At 40.3% G+C, this 18937-nt stretch overlaps 2 protein-coding genes across 14 annotated transcripts in view; one reads left to right on the plus strand and one right to left on the minus strand.

Moving 5' to 3' along the window:
• The window catches only part of LOC108027594 (sarcoplasmic calcium-binding protein, alpha chain), a 169918-nt gene that overhangs the window by 71804 nt on the left and 79177 nt on the right, over positions 1–18937 (plus strand). The gene's annotated exons all lie outside the window — the stretch shown is intronic.
• LOC122818760 (uncharacterized) lies at positions 6514–7966 on the minus strand. Its single transcript, XM_044093859.2, has 2 exons — positions 7243–7966; positions 6514–7182 (listed from the first exon to the last, which is right to left on the minus strand). Exons 1-2 carry the CDS (start codon positions 7333–7335, stop codon positions 6814–6816), a joined length of 462 nt encoding a protein of 153 aa, XP_043949794.1. The 5' UTR covers positions 7336–7966; the 3' UTR covers positions 6514–6813.

Below are 18937 nucleotides of genomic sequence, written 5' to 3' on the forward strand. Positions count from 1 at the left end.
CCAGGCTAGGGTCGGCCGAGTGCGGCCTCATTCTTGAGGGGGGAGTAGTTAGCTATGTTAACCGAGTGACGGCAATGACCGATTGTTCGACAGCTCGCTCCTGCCGAACTGCTGACACAGCGTCTGGCCGGATGCCCATGCATAGCCAGCAAACACAGCATCTTTGCGTGGCATCTATTTATCCAATTTTTGTTAGCCCAAAGTCCAGTTCTGTTTTATACTTCGAATAAAGATCACGCTGCACATAAACTTTACTTCGGCTATCGCCGTTAAAACGTATTTACATTCGTCCACTGAGCTTAAGGTCAGGGGCATAGGGGGCCAGGTATCCCCTCACCGTAATCTTCAGTTGACTCATAAGCGCCCATAGTTGCCCAGCAGCAACCCCCCAACCACTTGGAAGAGAGCTAAGCAGTGGCTACCTTACACTTAGCACTTCAGCGGTTATAGTTGCCAGTGACCAGCTCCTAACTATTTGGACTATAACTACACAGCGAGCACCCTACCGGTGTCGTCTCGCTCTACATCCAGCAAGCACCCTGCCGGTGCCCCCTCGCCCTACATCCAGCTAGCACCCTGCCGGTGCCCTCTCGCTCTACGTCCAGCAAGGAACTTACTGGTGCCCCTTCAGCTCCGGCTCGTGCAGGAACTGTTTCGCCATCGGGCTGCTTACCTAAAATATTAATTTACATATACTTTATTCAGCAATACGCAAGACACAACCGCAGGTGGAAAAGTCTTAGCGAAATAGAAGATACATTGAGTTCTTAAAGATATATACTTAAATTTGGTATATTCTAACACTTTCCCTAAAATTTGTGTTAAACAATTTTCATATTTTACACAGTTGTCATACCCAAACCAAATATACATTCGTTGTATTTTGATGTAGATAAACCTTTTGTCAATACATCGACACGCACCTTTTCAGTAGGCATGTAATCTCATGCTTTGTCACCTTCGCCTTGATTATCGTTAAAGATCACGACAACGTCCTGCGTACTTAAGTTTCTTTAGAAACGACTGTAGATGCACGGCTTCCTTCGCAGCATCGGATATAGCCATGTACTCGGCCCCTGTGCGCTGCTTCTTGGACTCCTAGCTTACTGCTTTGTTTGCTAACATAAATGCAAAGCCTGTGACTGATCGTCTGTCGTCGATGTTTGATCCTCAAGCGGCATCCGCATAGCCAAAAAGATTTTTGGCTGACTTCTTGAATGAGAGTCCACTTCTCTGACTTGCCTTGAAATATCGGAGGACCCTTTTTGCTGCTGATCAATAATGATTTCTCATTTGCGGCCAATGGTGGTGACACTGTATTGGAGTTTTTCATGCCAAACCGTTTGATGACCATAACACTGCTGGTGCATTTTGATTTCATGCTTCTCAAGGTTCTGTTCGCACTCAATTTTAAGGCAATACTTAGCAATCCCATGTCCTTCATATCTAAGATGCCTGCAAGTTCTATATATATTCTTGATCAGCATCACTACACGAGTCGATCTAGCCATGTCCGTCTGTCCGTCCGTTTGTCCGTCTCTCCTTCCTTCCGTCTGTCCATCGGTTTTACGCTAACTAGTCTCTCATCTATCGGGCTTAAACTTTTTCAAAAGTCTCCTTTCTATTGCAGGTAGTATAAAAGTCGGAACCAACCGGATCGGAACACTTTATCTTATAGCTCCCATAGGAGCGACCGAAATTTTTTTTTTTTAATCATATCTTTTCTGGTTTTAACATATAACCTCCTAAGCGTGGAAATAACATTTTTTAATTAGTTTTGAATTTCAAAATAAAGTTGATAAAAATCGGACGAGTTTATAACATAGCTTCCATATGAACAGTCGAAAATTGGTGAAAAATTATAAGAAAAATGATATCTTTGGTGTTTTTTATCATATAACTTCCTTCGCTTGGAAGACACATTTTTTTCATTAGTTATGAATTTCAAATTTAATTTTATCAAAGTCGAAAGACTTCACCATATAGCTAATAGGTGTTTTTTGACATATTATAAAATAATTGGGAATATTCTTTTCTTGTATTTTTAAGAATTTGGAACTAAATCTAATAAAAGTTTTGAATTTTAAATTTAATTTTATCAAAGTCGAAAGACTATATCATTTAGCAATATAGGTGTTTTTTGACATATTATAAAATAATTGGGAAAAAATTGGTGAAAAATTATAAGAAAAATTATATCTTTGGTGTTTTTTATCATATAACTTCCTACGCTTGGAAAGCACATTTTTTCATTAGGTATGAATTTTAAATTTAATTTTATAAAAGTCGAAAGATTATATAATATAGCTATATTGGTGTGTTGTGACATATTATAAAATAATTGGGAATATACTTTTTTTGTATTTTTAAGAATTTCCAATTAAATCTAATAAAAATCGGACGACTTTAATATATATCTGTCAAAGAAACGGTTAACCGTAGGTGGTCAACCGGGTGCCTGTGCAAATCCCTTGGCGACCAGTCTTGCCTTTTGACTTTCGATTTGACCATGAGCGTGTCGTTCTGTTCGCAGAGCCCACTTCGTCTTGATGATTCCGAGTTAGTAGGTCGATCTACCAGAGTCGAAGTCTCGTACTTGTCCAAAGCTTGGTATTTTTGAAACATAGCTGCCCTCCTTTCCTCACAAACAGGGCAAGAGAGTGACTCTTTTGCATCTTTTGGATAGCTCCGCTCACTGTGAAATGCGATGTTTTCTCCAAGGACATCCTGTAGAGCACACTATTCAATAGTTATTTGCCGCATTCTGGGGCGACCTCGTCCTCTCCTTGGAGTTGTAACTAGTGCTGATATCTGCGGGACTTTCCGATCTGGGTAATGCCATTTATGGGACTTCTGATCTATTGTCAAATTTGTGCGACGATTTTTGTTCTGCTGCATGTAGAACTTGAAAAGGATTAATTTCAATTTTTTTTTTAACACATTTGTGTCATACAACTTTTCTGTTTTATTTTTTTCGAAAGTTTTTGTGGAGTCTTTTTTCGTCTGTGTCACAAGGGATCGAGTAGTAACCCTTCAGTTCTGCAGGCTCCTCGCCGGGACATGTCCGAGCGCAAAAAGTTGTTTTTTTTGTCTGCCTAAAACTGAATGATGCTGTTGACGTCAGCAGAGAATTCTGAGCAGCGTAGAAAACTTCCGACGAAAGCATTTCGGCAAAAAAGAAAGGGGGAGATCTTCGGATATTACCCTCAAGAGACAGTGTCTTATAATCTTCCTGCCCTCGGCTCTCAGAGAGCAATCTTAGGCCGGTGCTCTTTTTTTGCGTCTCTCCGTTATGTTAAATAAGAAACCAAAAGAAGAAGAAGACCTGCTGCATAGTGATGAAATCCCTCAGTTTGAAAAGGTAAATATACAAGTATACAAGTAAAACACATTTTTTTAAGCACATTCCCTTAGCAAAGTTCTCAACAATAATTGTACTTCTACAGAAAATTTAAATTCTACAATTTAAATCAAATATAGTGAAAGGTTACTTAATATGTATTTATTCTAAATTCAAAAGTTTTAATAATTTTCGACGGTATTTCCCTGGAACCTGTCCCTTGCATAGAAAAATCCTTGGAAAAATTGCGAATTTCCGACGGGATTTTCCCGGGTTGTGTCACTTGCACGGGAAAATGCATGGAAAAACCGCGAATTTCCGACGGGGTTTCCCTGGGACGTTTCGCGTGCACGGAAAAGTGCCAGAAAAACTCGTGAATTTCCGACGGGATTTCCCTGGGACGTGCCTGGAAAAATCGAAAATTTTCCGATAGGATTTCCCTGGGACGTGTTCATTGCACGGAAAAGTCCCTGGAAAAATGAGTATAAGAAACAGGGGAAATCCTGGGGCACTTCGAAACAATTTCCTGTATTCAATTTTCCTATGGGGCGTTCCGGGGAATTCCCCCGTGCGCCAGACATGTCCCCTCGGAATTCCGGGAGGTTTTCCACGGGAAACTTTTATTTTGGAACTGAAGGGAAGACTATAATATACATATACTATATTCAGCAATACGAGCGACACAACCGCTGGTGGCAAAGTCTTAGCGAAATAGACGATTAGGGATGAGTGCAATGAGTTCTTATCGATTACACATACACAATTGTAGTTATCGAGAAAAATTTTAAAAACATGCCGACTTTGCACCAAATTGGCAGCCCTGTCTTGAAAAAACTCGAAGTTGTTGTCTTGGCAAGTACTCTAGGGCAAGAAATCGTTCAGTTTACATTTTAAAATTCTTGACAATTTAAAAATGTAAATAAACCAATTCAGCAGAGGGTAATTCAAAACTTCCATTTTTCTTTTATTTTTTACAATATGCGCTTCAAAAAAAAAAAGATTTATACAATTTAGCAAAAATCGTTAATTAAGTTTAAAATTCATTATAAAATTCTCAAAAAAAGTCAAATAAAATTCAATAATTAATCAATTTTGTGGATGTATCCAGCACTGGTAAAATTTTTATGAAATTTAATTTTTATGAAAGAGCAAATCACTCGAAATTCTACGGTTTTTATGGGTTGGTTTTTTAAACTAACAGTCCCCAAATCCATCGTCGGTTTATGTGACACCCCTGTATATGACAGTATTTGATAAGGTAATTAACTTAGTTGTTGAATTTAAAGAGCTGATGATGAGTTTAGGTCTCTTAAACCCAAGGACATTCTACCAACCTACCATTTTTCTGAAATAAAATCTGTTTCATCCCATCTCTCTCGAAAACTCTATTATTTTGGGTGATTTTAAATTTAGTGGCATTTCTACAGTGATGGAAAAAATAATAGAAACGTATTTTTAATAAGGAACGTTGTAATGAGTGGAAGTTTTGATTTTTCTTTAATATATATACATCTATCTTACATACTAGAAAACAAAAATTCAATAAAAAAAATTTAACTAAAGTTAAATTTTATGTTTTTGACCTGGTAATAAAAATAGAAACGAAATGACTAATCTTTATCCAAATTGACTAGATGAGCAAAATTTACCTTGAAATGTTTTTAGTTTTAATATTTTGTTGCGTTACCACTGTTTTTCAACACTGCAGAACACCTACGAGGCATAGACTCCACCAAATTGGAGCATATTGTTGGCTGAATGGGGTACCACACTTTCTGAACTTCCTCCCACAAATGCTCCACTTTTTCGCCAGCTTCGATGTGTATTTGGGATCATTATCCTGCATAAATTCCCACTTTAAAGGCATTTCATCTTCGGCATATGGTAACATAACCTCCTTCATTATGTTTACATAGTCTGTAGCACACATATTGCCTTGAATCCAATAAAGTGGACCAACACCTGACGCAGAGAAACATCCCCATAGCATTATATTGCCACCTTCGTGTTTAATAGTCTTTATGGTGTATTTGGGATCGAATGCTGTGTTTTTTGGGCGTCTTACATGGGGTCTACCATCAGATCCAAACAAATCAATTTTTGTTTCATCGGACCAAAGGACATTTTTCCAGTTCTGGCGGGTCTGGTGGTTTTGGCAAAGCAGAGTCGCCTTTCTGTATGCCTCTTGCTCATAAAAGGAACTCTCCTTGTTGAATGCGCTTTTAAACCGTGCTCAATCAGTCTGTTGCGAATGGTGCGACTCGTTGCGGATGTGTTCATGTAGTTTTTAAGATCCTTCGAAGAAAGAAATGGCTCCTTTTTCGACTTCCTTATAAGGCTCGTGTCAAATTTTGTAGAAGTGGCTCGCTTTCTTCCACGTTTCTGCTGTTCAGCTTGATAGTGGATAGCAGAAAACACTTTTTTTTTTTGAGCATTCTAATAGTTTTGCAATTTGTCTCATGGATTGGCCTTCTGCCTTTAATTTGAGAATTAGATTCCTCTCTACTATGATGCAATGTGTTTCACGACCCATTTTGAAGCTTTTAACAATATTAAATGATAAATTAAACAAAAAATTGCTATAATAACACTCCTTGTAATAAAAATACTGAAAACAATAGCTTTTATTTGAATTTAAACGAAGAATAACCACAGATTGCGACAAAATACAACCGCGTTTCTATTATTTTTTCCAACCCAAACACGAGGTCTTCTGACAAATTTCCATAAATAAGAAAATTTGCAAATGAAAAGCGTTCAAAAAGGATATTGTGATTAAGTACCGTTATCAATGTTACCAACCCAATGGGTTTCATAAATATTCCTAAAGGTAGAACTTAAAAAAAAACCTTAAAGTGAAATAGTTATATTCGTTTCTAATATTTTTTCCATTACTGTATATAAAATAATTACAATTACAGCAAGAGAGCTTTTGACGTAATTCACTAAATAGACAATAACTATGTTTATACGATAGGAATCACGATTTCTTAAAAGCGCGATATAGAAATAACCCCTGTTTATAAGACACATATCATTTCGTCATTTGCTTTCAGTAGAAATACCAGACGTGTAAAATTTGATATTTTAGTCTGGTCTGTAAAAGTGTTTACAAAATGTAAACAAACCAAACAACGCTATGGATAAACTAAAATTCTTCACTTACAATCGGCAATAAGAACCGCAAAATTAATTTCCAAAGTTACTGAGTGGAGGCACAAAAGGTCGATGGCTTTATTAAAAGCAAGGCGGTTTTTGGTAGCCAGAATTCACAGGAAGCTGATGCAGACTTACGCGGCTTTAGCAGCGACTCTCAGCCTGAGGACACCTAGACTGTGAAAATTTAAGAGCAGGCCAAGAAGCTATGCTTTTTGGGCACTAATGCAAGAGCCAAAAAATTAAAATTGTTTTTTTGAGAACTTACGAATGTCAACTACAAATTTGTTCCGTATGTTGCGTTCTTGCGCTACACTTCATAACTTCGTGGAAATGAGAAGGGAGACCACCAGCCACCAACCACCAGACTGGCAGTGCAACCAAATATTGGAATCTCCAGAATGCGATCCATCCCATCTTAAGGTACACCGTAAGGTATACATTGTTTCTAACTTTCCTTTGAGAATCAGTTCAAAATAAATGAAATATGCACTATTAGTTATGAATCTCTGGGCCTCGGCCCGATCCTTCGCCAGAACCTCGCGCATGCTCTGCACAAAGGTGGCATCTATTTCGCGTTGGGCCTCCAGAAACTCTTGGTTCTGCCCCTCCAGCCTGTCCAAGGCCTCCTTGTTGTCGTCTGACATGTTCTGAATCATCTGCACGACGTTTGCTTTGTCTGAAAACTAAGTGAAATCATTAAACATTACCATCGTGTTACCTTTAATGAGAATTAATATGCTTACTAGAAATTTGGCGGCTCTTAGGCATGGATGTCTCCACCAGGAGTTCAGCTGCATAGGTTTCCTCTGTCTCCTCTGCTTCGTTGAACACCTCATTGGCTAGGTCATCGAAGCCGTCGATGGCCACAAATCCCTCTGTCCACCCCTACAGCCTGAGACACAGGGCGAGTGCCACACATGTCCTTAGGCTTGTCGAAGTGGGCGCACGTCTTACTTGCAGTCCCACTGACTGCATAACTGCGCACATCACATCAAAATACGTTTTTTTTCTCCGGTCTTGTTCATGTTCGACTCTGCGAGGCCCTTGTAGATCAGATGCGTTTCGTTTTGCTATCGAGCTTGCCCTCTTCACCAGGCCAAGCAGCTCCGTAATTTCGGATGCTGACCAAAAAGATCTTTTCGATTCCATTGATTTTTCCTTAGTTATTCCCTTTGTTTTCGGAATTTACGTTTTAATTTTCACTTTTATGCACAGCGTTGCCACCTGGTCGGCATAGCGTTAAGTTGGTTGCGCACCACAAATTCACGCTTTCAGGCTGAAATCATAGTCAACTTTCGTGTGTTGCCGAATTCAATTGCGTTTATACACACACGGCTGAAAGCGTGAAATGATAGCGTGAATTCGGCATCGTATAAACACAGTAATAAACACATTAAGTAAGATCTTGTGTTTGCATTAGATCCGTCTGGAGTAACGGTATCTAGAATTGAGTGACTGGTTTTCCGAGAAAACCAATGTAATCAAACATTGGAATTACCAATATGCCCCCCTGCGTTAATAAGTTAACAACCAACTCCCAACTTGGGCTGAGCAGGCCAATTCATATTCCCTTTATTAATATTAATCACTATTATTATATTATTATTACACTTCTTATACCACTCGTGTATGGTTCGCCTCAATTTGAGGTCCACCCTAATGAGCCCAAGTGCTGAGCCAACATATTGTGCCAACATATGGGCCGTGGCTTTGTCCCATTGGCTGACAGCGAACGTATGACTTCTGCAAAATGTGCATGGTCAGCGGTCTGCCACGGGCATCCGGTCATGCATGAGCCTTTGTTAATTCTTAAGTTCAGTTCATATAGGATATTCTATGAATAAAGAGCACCAGCTCCTATTAATGAAACTCCGGCACTTAGCCGTTAAATCTTTAATTAAAATATACTGACTGAGTCTCTAGGCCAGCAGGTAAAGAAGGGCAGTCACCCTTCCAACGTAAACTTCCTAATCTTCAGTGGATAGGAGTAGCCAGCCGGCTCCTCAAGAATCACCAACACCAAGTACGCGTGATCCCCCCTGGATCCAACACCCGTCCCATAAGAATTGGGACTGATATTAGTGACTGCTGCGTGGGACCTGCCCGCCAGCCGATCTGTATTATATAACAATTAGTGACTACTGCGTGGGACCTGCCCGCCAGCTAACCCCCATTAAATCTATAATTGGCGCCCAACTACTCTTCGAATCTCACCCTGAGGAAAACAAAATGTAAGTGACTGTGCGACGAAGATAGGTCACCCAGGTCAATACGAAATATTGTGACAGATAAGTGCCTACACAAATTCTCCATATTTACTTACAAACTTGTGCCAGAGCTAGCAATTTAAATTTAAAAATTTAAATTTAAAAATACACAAAGCAGTTATATGAAATATATATTTGTTTGCAATTTTAAGTGGTTATTACGCGTGGAAAATTTTCCCCTCCCCTATTCCCTTGATTATTCTATGATTATACTCGATTTGCATGCGTTTATTTTAAAAAAAAAAAAAACAGAAATTTTGTGTCCAGTGTACCTGTGTGATTACTAAGCCTGTTGTTTCGACCCAGCCATTTTCCAACCGGAATTTTTCTTGAGATATATAAATTCAGCGGGTTTTTTATTATAGTTTCTCTTCAAATTCGTTGTGCTTCACCCACCGCGCAGTTACTCCCCTAAATAATTGTCCATCGTCGCCTTTATTACTGCCGATTAACTCACTCAGCCCCATTTGCGGCCGATGAGTTGGGAATATAGGGAAGTTAAACAAGAAGTAGAGAGCGACGACAGTGAAGAAATCGGATTTTGCCCCACAACGACACAACCAGACTCAGAAATGAACCCAGAAATGATACAGGCCCTCATTACAAATGCTGTCAACGCCGCGCTAACCGCACAGGAGCAGCGCTGGCGGGCAGAAATTGAATCAGTTAGAAATCAGGTCAGCTCGTTAACTGTGCAGGCACCCCAAGTAGAAGTTTATGAAAGGGTAACACCGGACCCCGCCATAAAGTGCGATGTCAAATTAGATATTGTAAAATCGCTCCCAACCTTTAGTGGCAGCCACGATGAATACGTGTCGTGGAGGCAGGCCGCATCAGATGCGTATGAGGTATTCAAGAGATACAAAGGCAGCGAGGCCCACTATGAAGCAGTGGTTATTATCAAAAACAAAATTTGTGGTAATGCGCGATCGCTCCTCACGTCCCATAATACAGTGCTAAATTTCGATGCAATTCTGGCTAGGCTGGATTGCACATACGCGGACAAAACGTCCCTACGCGTACTGCGTCAAAATCTAGAGATGGTTCAACAGCGCGATGCCGATCTCATGGCATATTATGACGAGGTCGAGAGGAAACTCACGCTCGTCACGAACAAAATAGTTATGTCGCACACTGCAGACACGGCAACCATCCTGAATAAAGAAGTTAGGGGCGACGCCTTACACGCATTTATTGCTGGACTGAAAAGACCCCTTAGAGCACTGGTGCTGCCAGCACAGCCAAAAGACCTTCCGTCTGCGCTTGCGCTAGCGCGGGAGGCCGAAAATAGCATTGAAAGAAGTGCATTCGCGGCTTCCTACGCAAAAGCAATAGAAGACAAGTCCCTTGTCCACGATGGAAACAGGCGTAACAATAAATTTCAGGGAAAGCAATGGAAAGGAGAGGATAAAAATCCACACTTCGTTCCGAAGCAAAGCCAAAGCAAGCCCCAGGAGGACAGCCCCTGGCAGAAGCGCGGGGACCCCGAAGTTACAGACCATAACAAAGTACAGCCTATGGAGGTCGACCCTTCCACATCAAAGTTTAGGCAGGAGACTAATTGGGGAAAGCCTCAGAATAATAACAATCACAAAAGACAGAATTCATCTCAGCGTTATTCGGGGCAAAGACGCCAGCGCGTCAATAACATAACCCAGTCCCATGAGCAGGAGGAGGCAGATTACGCCGCCGCAGCTGAAGCGGAAGTCGCCAGCATTGAAGAAGGTAATGACTCCGACGAACTTAAGGACCTGCTACATTTTTTAGGGAGCGCTCCCGACTGCCGTTCATCGAACGACAGTTGGCTGATAGAACATTAAAAATACTTATCGACACGGGGGCGGCAAAAAATTACGTTAAGCCCGTAAAGGAGCTAAAAAACGTAATGCCGGTCGAGAACCCCTTTACTGTGAGCTCTATTCACGGCTCCAGTAGCGTCAAGCAAAAATGCATGATGCGCATTTTTGGGCTAAACGCCCCATTTTTTTTGTTAAATACGCTAAGCACGTTCGATGCCATAATTGGCTTTGACTCGCTAACGCGAGCAGGGGTCGCATTGGACTTAGGCAATGGCGTAATAAAATTCGCAAACTCCACGGAAAAACTAAAATTCTTTGACTGCGATAACGTGAATTTTACAAAAATCGACGACATCGTGGTACCAAATTCGGCGAAAGCCGAGTTCAAAAAAGTTATTCTGAAAAGAATAAAGGTGTTTTCGACCTCTAACGAGGCCCTAACATTCAACACCTCGGTCATCGCCACTATCCGAACTAAGAGTGACGAACCCGTCTACTCCAGGTTATACCCCTACCCCATGGGGGCAGCAGACTTTGTAAACAGCGAAATCAAGGAACTGCTGAGCAATGGCATAATCAGGCCTTCCAGATCCCCGTACAACAGCCCTACTTGGGTAGTTGACAAAAAAGGGACCGACGAGAATGGCATCAGGAAGAAACGTTTGGTAATCGACTTTAGGAAACTAAACGAGCAAACAATTGCCGATCGCTACCCTATGCCAAGCATTCCCATGATTCTAGCGAATTTAGGGAAAGCCAAATACTTTACTACCCTAGACTTGAAGTCAGGGTATCATCAGATATACTTGGCCGAGAAAGACCGGGAAAAAACCTCGTTCTCAGTTAACGGAGGAAAATACGAATTTTGTCGACTACCTTTCGGATTAAAAAACGCAGGTAGCATATTCCAAAGAGCCATCGATGATGTACTGCGGGAAGAAATAGGCAAGATATGTTACGTGTACGTCGATGACGTTATTGTTTTTTCCGAAAACGAAACCGAACATGTTAAGCACATCGATATAGTGCTTAAGCGACTGCTCGACGCCAACATGAAGGTGGCTCGAGAAAAGACTAAATTCTTTAAAGAAAGCGTAGAATTTTTAGGCTTCATAGTTACTAGAGGGGGAACAAAAACAGATCCCGAAAAAGTCAGGGCAATACAAGAATTCCCAGAACCTAAAACCCTCTTTAGCCTCAGGTCCTTCCTCGGCCTGGCGAGTTATTACAGAAGCTTTGTCAAAAATTTTGCCTCCATTGCCAGGCCCCTTACTCATATTCTCAAAGGGCAAAACGGAGCAGTCAGTAAAAACATGTCGAAAAAAGTTCCTATTACGTTTGATGAAGCCCAGCGCAATGCGTTTGACCACCTGCGCAATATCCTGGCATCAGAAGATGTCATTCTAACGTACCCCGACTTTAAATTACCATTCGACCTAACCACCGACGCTTCAGCCAGTGGAATAGGCGCGGTATTGTCCCAGAACAAGAGGCCCATTACAATGATATCGCGCACGCTTAAGGATTGCGAGCTAAATTACGCTACCAACGAAAGAGAATTGTTAGCGATAGTTTGGGCCATAGGCAAACTACAGAACTACCTTTACGGCACTCAGGAGGTTAGGATCTTCACAGACCACCAGCCGCTGACTTACGCGGTATCTGACAGAAACACCAACGCTAAAATCAAGCGATGGAAGGCCTTTATAGACGAAAACAACGGGAAGGTGTTTTACACGCCAGGGAAGCAAAACCTTGTAGCCGATGCGCTGTCTCGGCAACACTTGAACAACCTAGAGGCTGAGCCTCAGTCCGACGCTGCCACGGTGCATAGCGAGCTTTCGCTCTCATACACCATCGAGACTACGGATAAACCCCTAAACTGCTTCAGAAACCAAATTATTTTGGAAGAGGCAAACCAACCACTTCGGCGAGACTTCATTGTTTTTGGCAATAGAACTCGCCACGTCATTTACTTTAATAACAAAAACCTACTTGTCCAATCTGTTAAAGAAATTATCAACGCCAACGTCGTAAACGCGATCCACTGCGACTTTCCGACACTAGCTTGTGTTCAACATGCCTTGAGGCAGGAGTTCCCTGCAACGAAATTTTGGCATTGTAAAAACTTTGTCACTGACATTACAAATACCAATGAAAAGCTGGAAATTGTTAATGCCGAACACAACCGCGCCCACAGGGCTGCGCAGGAAAACGCCAAGCAAATTCTTCGCGACTACTATTTTCCCAACATGTCAAAGCTGGCCAGCGAAGTCGTCGCAAATTGCAAGGTCTGCAATAAAGCCAAATACGATCGCCACCCCAAACGACAGGAGTTAGGAAGCACCCCAATTCCTTCATATGTAGGGGAGATGTTACATATTGACATTTTTTCTACCGACAAAAAGATCTTCCTAACTTGCATCGATAAGTTCTCTAAGTTCGCCATCGTACAGCCCTTATCTTCTAGGGCAATAGTTGATGTACGGGCCCCTATACTCCAATTGGTAAATTTCTACCACAAAACTAAAACCATCTATTGTGACAATGAGGCTTCCTTCAATTCTGAAACGATTACGTCTTTGCTGAAAAATCAATACAGCATCGATGTCATTAATGCGCCACCGCTTCACAGTAGCTCCAATGGCCAAGTGGAAAGATTCCACAGTACCTTGGCAGAAATAGCCAGGTGCCTCAAAATCGATAAAAAAATTGACGACACTGTGGAATTAATTTTGCGGGCTACAGTAGAATATAATAGATCGTTGCACTCAGTCACGGATTGTAGGCCAGCAGAAGTTATCCATGCCAGCAGCGACGAGGCTAATTCGGCTATTAGAGCCAAGATCGACAAGGCGCAACAAACCAACCTCGATAGAATTAACACTTCAAGACAAAACAGAGTCTTTGAAGTTGGGGAAAAGGTCCTCGTGCGCAATAATAAAAGACTCGGAAATAAGCTGACGCCGCTCTACTCGGAAGAGCGCATAGAAGCAGACCTAAAAACGTCTGTTCTCATTAAAGGGAGGGTGGTCCATAAGGACAATATAAAATAAACATCTCCGCCATCCATACTCGCCCTTATGTTATTCAGAACTCAACATTACTACCATCTCCACAGGCTTGCCGTTATACTCGTCTTACTGCTGTCCATAGCGAATGCGAGAATTACCGACTTCTCTCACGCGAAGTATATTCCGGTACTGGACGGGAATGTCCTGGTGTGGGAACAATATGGCCTAGTTAGGCACTCGACAAATTTGTCTGAGTTCTCCAGCATAATTGACTCTACGGTCAGAATGCTGGAGCTGTTCCCACAGTCGCATATGAGGAAGTTATTGGAAGTGGACGTCGATCATGCCCAGAACATTCTGGATGAATTAACCGTGCACCATAGAATGGCCAGGAGCCTAGATTTCCTGGGCACTGCACTTAAGGTCGTGGCAGGCACGCCCGACGCGGAGGACCTCTATAGAATTAAGACTAACGAAGCAGCGCTGATCGAAGCAAACAATAGGCAGGTTGTAATCAATACAGAAACACAGAAACACATTAACCAACTTACAGATACAGTAAATAAAATCCTCAAGGAAAAAAGGGACGGGTTAGTTGACTCCGGCCACCTTTTCGAAACACTTCTAGCCAGGAATAGAATCCTCATTTCAGAATTACAAAATTGCATGCTCACAATCACACTTGCCAAGAACAACATTATAAATCCGGTTATATTTAATCACAATGACCTTAAATCTATCTTTGACGAACAGCTCACAGAGGTCCCCATAGTCAGTCTTATGGCTGTATCTAAGATTAAAATTTTTCAATCTAATGTCTTTATCCATGTCTTAGTTCAGTATCCTAAAGTTAAGCGTATTTGTAAAAAAGTCCTGCTCTTCCCGGTCGCGCACTACCATACTATTCTACAAATAGAAGATAACAGCGTGGCGGAATGCGACGACGAAGTCCTAGCAGTTTCCGACTGCGCCTCCACCAACTTGGCCACATTTTGTAAAAAGGCGCCGCACGACACCTGCGCCAGGCAATTACATGCAGGCGGGGCGGCTACATGCCGGACGCGGCCCAGTAATCTGGAACCACTTACAATCGTGGACGACGGAATAATGATCGTCAATGAAAAACTCACGAGGATCACCATCGATGACGGTCCCCCAACAACCATAATAGGGACCCACCTTATTACTTTCGAAAGGAAGGCGGTGGTTAATGACTCCGTGTTTTTGAACCTCGGCTTCTCTGTGAAAAAGAGCCCAGGGATCGCGGCCTCCCCATTAATCAACATAACGGGACATGATCACATATTGAGTTTGCCATTACTGCAACGGATGAACGAGCACAACCTGCGTCTGATGCAGGAACTCAGAGATGACGTGTCGGCGGGAGGTGCACCTAAGATGTGGTTCGCCGCGGGAGTTGCCGTCAGCTTTACATTATGCGGCCTGGTCCTGCTCCAACATCACTGCAGGCGCAAACGAGAGGCATCCCGATTACGAAAGTCCATCGACGAATTGGCTGTCACCGAGGACGGCGTCTAATTTAAAGGGGGGAGTAGTTAACAACCAACTCCCAACTTGGGCTGAGCAGGCCAATTCATATTCCCTTTATTAATATTAATCACTATTATTATATTATTATTACACTTCTTATACCACTCGTGTATGGTTCGCCTCAATTTGAGGTCCACCCTAATGAGCCCAAGTGCTGAGCCAACATATTGTGCCAACATATGGGCCGTGGCTTTGTCCCATTGGCTGACAGCGAACGTATGACTTCTGCAAAATGTGCATGGTCAGCGGTCTGCCACGGGCATCCGGTCATGCATGAGCCTTTGTTAATTCTTAAGTTCAGTTCATATAGGATATTCAATGAATAAAGGGCACCAGCTCCTATTAATGAAACTCCGGCACTTAGCCGTTAAATCTTTAATTAAAATATACTGACTGAGTCTCTAGGCCAGCAGGTAAAGAAGGGCAGTCACCCTTCCAACGTAAACTTCCTAATCTTCAGTGGATAGGAGTAGCCAGCCGGCTCCTCAAGAATCACCAACACCAAGTACGCGTGATCCCCCCTGGATCCAACACCCGTCCCATAAGAATTGGGACTGATATTAGTGACTGCTGCGTGGGACCTGCCCGCCAGCCGATCTGTATTATATAACAATTAGTGACTACTGCGTGGGACCTGCCCGCCAGCTAACCCCCATTAAATCTATAATTAATACTGTATCTACTTTACTTTCTCCAAAATGCTTTCGTAAATGTGACTATTATAAACAAAACTACATAATTTCCCATTGCGTTTGAACAAATTTATGAAATTTCTGGGTATTAAAAGAGCCACTATACTATTTTATACAAGGATTTCAGAGAAACCGGCGACGGATTTGGGGACGATCGGTTTGGTCACTTAAATTCGATCGAATTCCTTTTTCGGAAAAATTGCCGATAAATGACTAGGGATGGATACATACACTAAATATCGAATATTAAATTGTTATCGAACTTTTTTTGACTTGACCATTTTCAAATAAGTTTTAAACCTAAATCAAGCTTTTTACGCAAAATTACAAAAATAATAATTAAAAGAATTGCGGCTGCTGAATTGAGTTTTTAACATTTGTAAATTGTCAAGAATTTTAAAATCAAATCAAATTGACATCTGCACGAATTCTTGCTCCAGAGCTCATGCGGACATTTTTCACGATAGTGCTGCCAATCTTTTGTAATTTTTTCTCAATAAATACAACTTTTCTAATATATAACTTTAACCAGAAATAGGTTTTATATTTAAGTACTACCGAGCTAAAAATAATTTGATAACTACTCCGAAATTTGGTATTTTAAAGTTAGAGCAAATTGGTACAAATGTCAGGCTGGACGGCTTGCAAACGGTTTTTTAGCTAACTTTTTCAAGACGGTTTATAAAATGCCTATTTTTACATATAACCCGAAGTAAATATAAAATTGTAGTATGCGGATAGTTCATAGATTTCATTAGTGCTGTCTTAATAAAAGTTTTATTCTTTGCAAGCATTTGTTAGTTAGTTTATTTTATCAAAACATCTGTCAAATTACGGCAGATTTAGAAATTTTTAAAAATTACGTCTGTGGCACCGAGATTTGCTTTCCGGGGGAAATTTGGTTGGATGAGATTTCTGTGTCACCCCCGATAGTCTCGTTTTATACCCTTGCAGAGGGTATCATGATTTAGTCAGAAGTTTGCAACTCTGCAAAGGACACGTTTCTGACTTTATGAAGTATATTTATTCTTGATCAGCACTACACTACACGAGTCGATATAGCTATGTCCGTCTGTTTATCTATTTCTACGCACAGTGGTCTCTCAGTTTTAAAGTTAACGGGCTGAAACATTTCCAAACGTCTTGTTTATTTAGCAGGTAGGAAAAATTTAAGCCGGAATAAGCCGGATCGGATTAGTTCTGAATTCCGAATTTATTTTGATCAAAATCATAACGATCGGAACACTTGTGGGAGAATAATTATAGTTTCAGTGTTTTTTGACATATTATTTTATACTATTGGGAGTATCATTTTTGGTATTTTTAAGAATTTAAAATTAATTTAATACAAATCGGACTACATTAAAACATAGTCAATCAAAGAAATAATAAAACAATTATTTAAATAAAAAACTATTTTTTTGTGTCGTTGAAGCTAGCAAAAATCTTTAATAATTTAACATGGTGTTACTAACATTGATTATTTCTTATAAGGACATGCATCGATTTTTAGCGACATGTGTTGACTTGTATTAATTTTATTATTTTGAACAGTCATTATCATCGTTCGTCCATCCAAACAATCTTTAACTATCCAAAATCAATAAAAATGTCTAGAATCTCTTAAATTTATTGAGGGCTCGTCTGAGAATGAGTTTCAGAAAAGTGAGTTGATACAATAAAACTTATAAAGTTTTTCTGTAGGCAGAGGAGAAAAACAAGAAGTTCCCGTGATAAATAAATTCTTAAAATTTCCCTTCAGTTCAAAAAAAAAGAAAAAATTTTTCCTGCAAGTGACACCGACTTTGCACCAAATTGGCAGCCCTGTCTTGAAAAAACTCGAAGTTGTTGTCTTGGCAAGTACTCTAGGGCAAGAAATCGTTCAGTTTACATTTTAAAATTCTTGACAATTTAAAAATGTAAATAAACCAATTCAGCAGAGGGTAATTCAAAACTTCCATTTTTCTTTTATTTTTTACAATATGCGCTTCAAAAAAAAAAAGATTTATACAATTTAGCAAAAATCGTTAATTAAGTTTAAAATTCATTATAAAATTCTCAAAAAAAGTCAAATAAAATTCAATAATTAATCAATTTTGTGGATGTATCCAGCACTGGTAAAATTTTTATGAAATTTAATTTTTATGAAAGAGCAAATCACTCGAAATTCTACGGTTTTTATGGGTTGGTTTTTTAAACTAACAGTCCCCAAATCCATCGTCGGTTTATGTGACACCCCTGTATATGACAGTATTTGATAAGGTAATTAACTTAGTTGTTGAATTTAAAGAGCTGATGATGAGTTTAGGTCTCTTAAACCCAAGGACATTCTACCAACCTACCATTTTTCTGAAATAAAATCTGTTTCATCCCATCTCTCTCGAAAACTCTATTATTTTGGGTGATTTTAAATTTAGTGGCATTTCTACAGTGATGGAAAAAATAATAGAAACGTATTTTTAATAAGGAACGTTGTAATGAGTGGAAGTTTTGATTTTTCTTTAATATATATACATCTATCTTACATACTAGAAAACAAAAATTCAATAAAAAAAATTTAACTAAAGTTAAATTTTATGTTTTTGACCTGGTAATAAAAATAGAAACGAAATGACTAATCTTTATCCAAATTGACTAGATGAGCAAAATTTACCTTGAAATGTTTTTAGTTTTAATATTTTGTTGCGTTACCACTGTTTTTCAACACTGCAGAACACCTACGAGGCATAGACTCCACCAAATTGGAGCATATTGTTGGCTGAATGGGGTACCACACTTTCTGAACTTCCTCCCACAAATGCTCCACTTTTTCGCCAGCTTCGATGTGTATTTGGGATCATTATCCTGCATAAATTCCCACTTTAAAGGCATTTCATCTTCGGCATATGGTAACATAACCTCCTTCATTATGTTTACATAGTCTGTAGCACACATATTGCCTTGAATCCAATAAAGTGGACCAACACCTGACGCAGAGAAACATCCCCATAGCATTATATTGCCACCTTCGTGTTTAATGCTGTGTTTTTTGGGCGTCTTACATGGGGTCTACCATCAGATCCAAACAAATCAATTTTTGTTTCATCGGACCAAAGGACATTTTTCCAGTTCTGGC

The sequence above is a fragment of the Drosophila biarmipes genome, unplaced genomic scaffold (genome assembly GCF_025231255.1).
Source record: "Drosophila biarmipes strain raj3 unplaced genomic scaffold, RU_DBia_V1.1 ptg000004l, whole genome shotgun sequence".
Classification (NCBI taxonomy): Eukaryota; Metazoa; Arthropoda; class Insecta; order Diptera; family Drosophilidae; genus Drosophila; species Drosophila biarmipes.